The sequence below is a fragment of the Populus trichocarpa genome, chromosome 13 (genome assembly GCF_000002775.5).
Source record: "Populus trichocarpa isolate Nisqually-1 chromosome 13, P.trichocarpa_v4.1, whole genome shotgun sequence".
Classification (NCBI taxonomy): Eukaryota; Viridiplantae; Streptophyta; class Magnoliopsida; order Malpighiales; family Salicaceae; genus Populus; species Populus trichocarpa.
The window spans coordinates 15,614,012-15,616,511 of NC_037297.2; the positions used below are offsets into that span (position 1 = coordinate 15,614,012).

At 39.7% G+C, this 2,500-nt stretch overlaps 1 protein-coding gene across 1 annotated transcript in view; it reads right to left on the minus strand.

The window, feature by feature from the left end:
- Positions 1-210: 210 nt before the first annotated feature.
- The window catches only part of LOC127904136 (protein Ycf2), a 7,840-nt gene continuing 5,550 nt past the window's right edge, over positions 211-2,500 (minus strand). The window contains exon 1 of the mRNA XM_052446189.1: positions 211-2,500. This exon is cut by the window's right edge and continues 5,550 nt beyond it. Within this exon, the coding sequence (XP_052302149.1) occupies positions 452-2,500 (2,049 nt within the window). The 3' untranslated portion in view covers positions 211-451.

Here is a 2,500-nt window from a genome sequence, read left to right on the forward strand (position 1 = left end):
GGGATCTTCCAATTGAGAAGATCCATCGACCTGAGACGAAGAGAAGGTTCTATCTATTTTATTTAGTTATTCATTTAGTTATTCAGTTAAACCAACGATTCGTTATTGGAGCAGATAGCAACAACCACCATTTCATCCGACATACGTATTTTTGATTTTTCCAATGGATTTACATCTTTCATTAATGGAAATTTTTTGATGTAGTGAGGAATCGCTCTGGTTGCTCGCTGTTCAAGAATTCTTGTTTAGGCAGTTCATACCATCCATACATAGTGTTTTGATCTAAGATTTCAATTCTTCCATGTTTCAGCAGTAACATATTGTTCCGTGTCCAAAATATGGAAGAAGGAGGTGTTTCCACGACTCTACCACCCAGTCAATTCTGTTCCACTTAATCCCTATTTCATGGCCACATATCTTTCAGGCTAAGGAATGGGAAACCTTTCTCCTATTACATGAATCCAATTTTCATTTCATCCGGGAAAAGCCATCTTTTTCTCAACAATGCCTTTGTCATTTGATCCAATAGCCTTCCGTTAGATAGGAACAGATTTGATAAATACTGATAACTCTCGGATAGAGTATTAGAACGGAAAAATCCATTAGATAATGAACTCTTGGTTCTAAGCCATCTCTGGCGATGAATCAACAATTCGAAGTGCTTTTCTTGCGTATTCTTGATAAACCAGCGTTTATATATAGATGTAGGAGGATCTGTTTGGGAAGTAAGAAGCCCCTTTGACATCTCTTCATCTGCAAAGAATTCTCGATGTGAAAACACAGAGACAAGGGGCTGGTCTTTGAATAGGAAAAAGAGTGGATCCGCAGGGTCCCAAATGAATTGGCTTATTCGAAAAACGCCTTGTTCTTTGGAAGATCTATCTCGTATCTGGTACTGCATGGTTCCACTCTGCAAGAACTCCGAATCATTCTCTTGAAGCTCATCCTCTTCATCATAAATGATCCGCTTACCCCGAAATGACCTGGCCCAATAGGGAAATCCCAATGAATTGGGCCTTTCGATACAATCAAATAGAAAGCCCCAAGGGCTCCATATTCTAGGAGCCCAAACTATGTGATTGAATAAATCCTCCTCTATCTGTTGCGGGTCGAGGATTCCTTCTACTTCCCCTTCTTCAAACTCCGATTCATATTTTTCATAGAGAAATCTCTGATCAAGGATAGAACAAGATCCATTTTGCATCATATCTAAGGGACTCCTTGGTTCGGGCCGAAGAAGCAATGTCACTCGATCATTATCAAACTGACTGCAATCTTTTTCTGTCCGTGAGGATCCCACCAGAGCGCCTTCTACTTCTAATAGGCCATGAACTAGATCAGAATCATTCTCAACAAGTCCATAATAAGTGATCCCATTTTTTTCATCGGGTCCGGGTAGAGACCAAAGGTCTTGAGCAATCGATCCGGCAGAACAACTCAAAAGATAAAGAAGTATCGTTAATTTCTTCATGCTCGTTCCAAGTTCGAAGTACCATTTGTACAAATAAGAATCCCCTTCGTTACATGATTTCTTCTTCATATAGATAGATATAGGATCTATGGGGCAATTACTTAGAAATACATTTTGTGCAACAGCCCTTCCTATCTGATAGAAAAGGATCCCATGATCCTGAACCGATCTTACCTGGGATCGCAAATCCCAAGTTTGTCTATGAAGAGCAGATCTAATTATATTAGTGTCTATAATTGATTTCTTCTGTGTAATACTAATCGATAGGGCCTCATTGGTAAGTGCTACAAGATCTCGTACATTGGAACCCATGGTTACGGACCCGAATCTCTTAGTATGGAACATTTTCTTTTCCAAGTGAAATCCCCTACTATATGAAAGAGTGAAAACGTGCTTTCGTTGTTGTGGAATAAGAAGCCTTCGTATCTTAATGCATGTATTTAATTTATTCGGAGCTATTAGAGCGGGATCCACTTTTTGGGGAATATGAGTCGAAGCAATAACAAGAATATTTCTAGTGGAACATCTTTCACAATCCCTGGAGAGATAGTTCACTAATAGACCGAGGGATAAGTAATTCGACTCATTCACATCCAGATCGTGAATGTTTGGAATCCATATTATGCAAGGAGACATTGCTTTTGCTAATTCGAATTGAAGGGTGATATAAAATCGGTCTATTTCCGGCATCATATCCATAGTTAGTACATTCATCCTAGTTAGAAGCTCCAGCTCCGTATCAAGGTCACGGTCGATATCGTCACTCACATCAATATCGTCACTATCATCAATATCGTCCCTATCATCAATAAGAAAACCCTTAGGCTTGTTATCCAGGAACTTGTTCAGAAATACTGTAATGAAAGGAACATAGGAGTTTGTCGCTAGGTATTTGACCAAATAGGACCGTCCAGTTCCTATAGAACCTATCACTAAAATACCCCTCGAGGGGGATAAGGCTAAGCGGAGCGAAAAGGGTTTTCCATGAGATGGGAAATGAAAACTATTCGCCCCACACGAGGTTTGTGA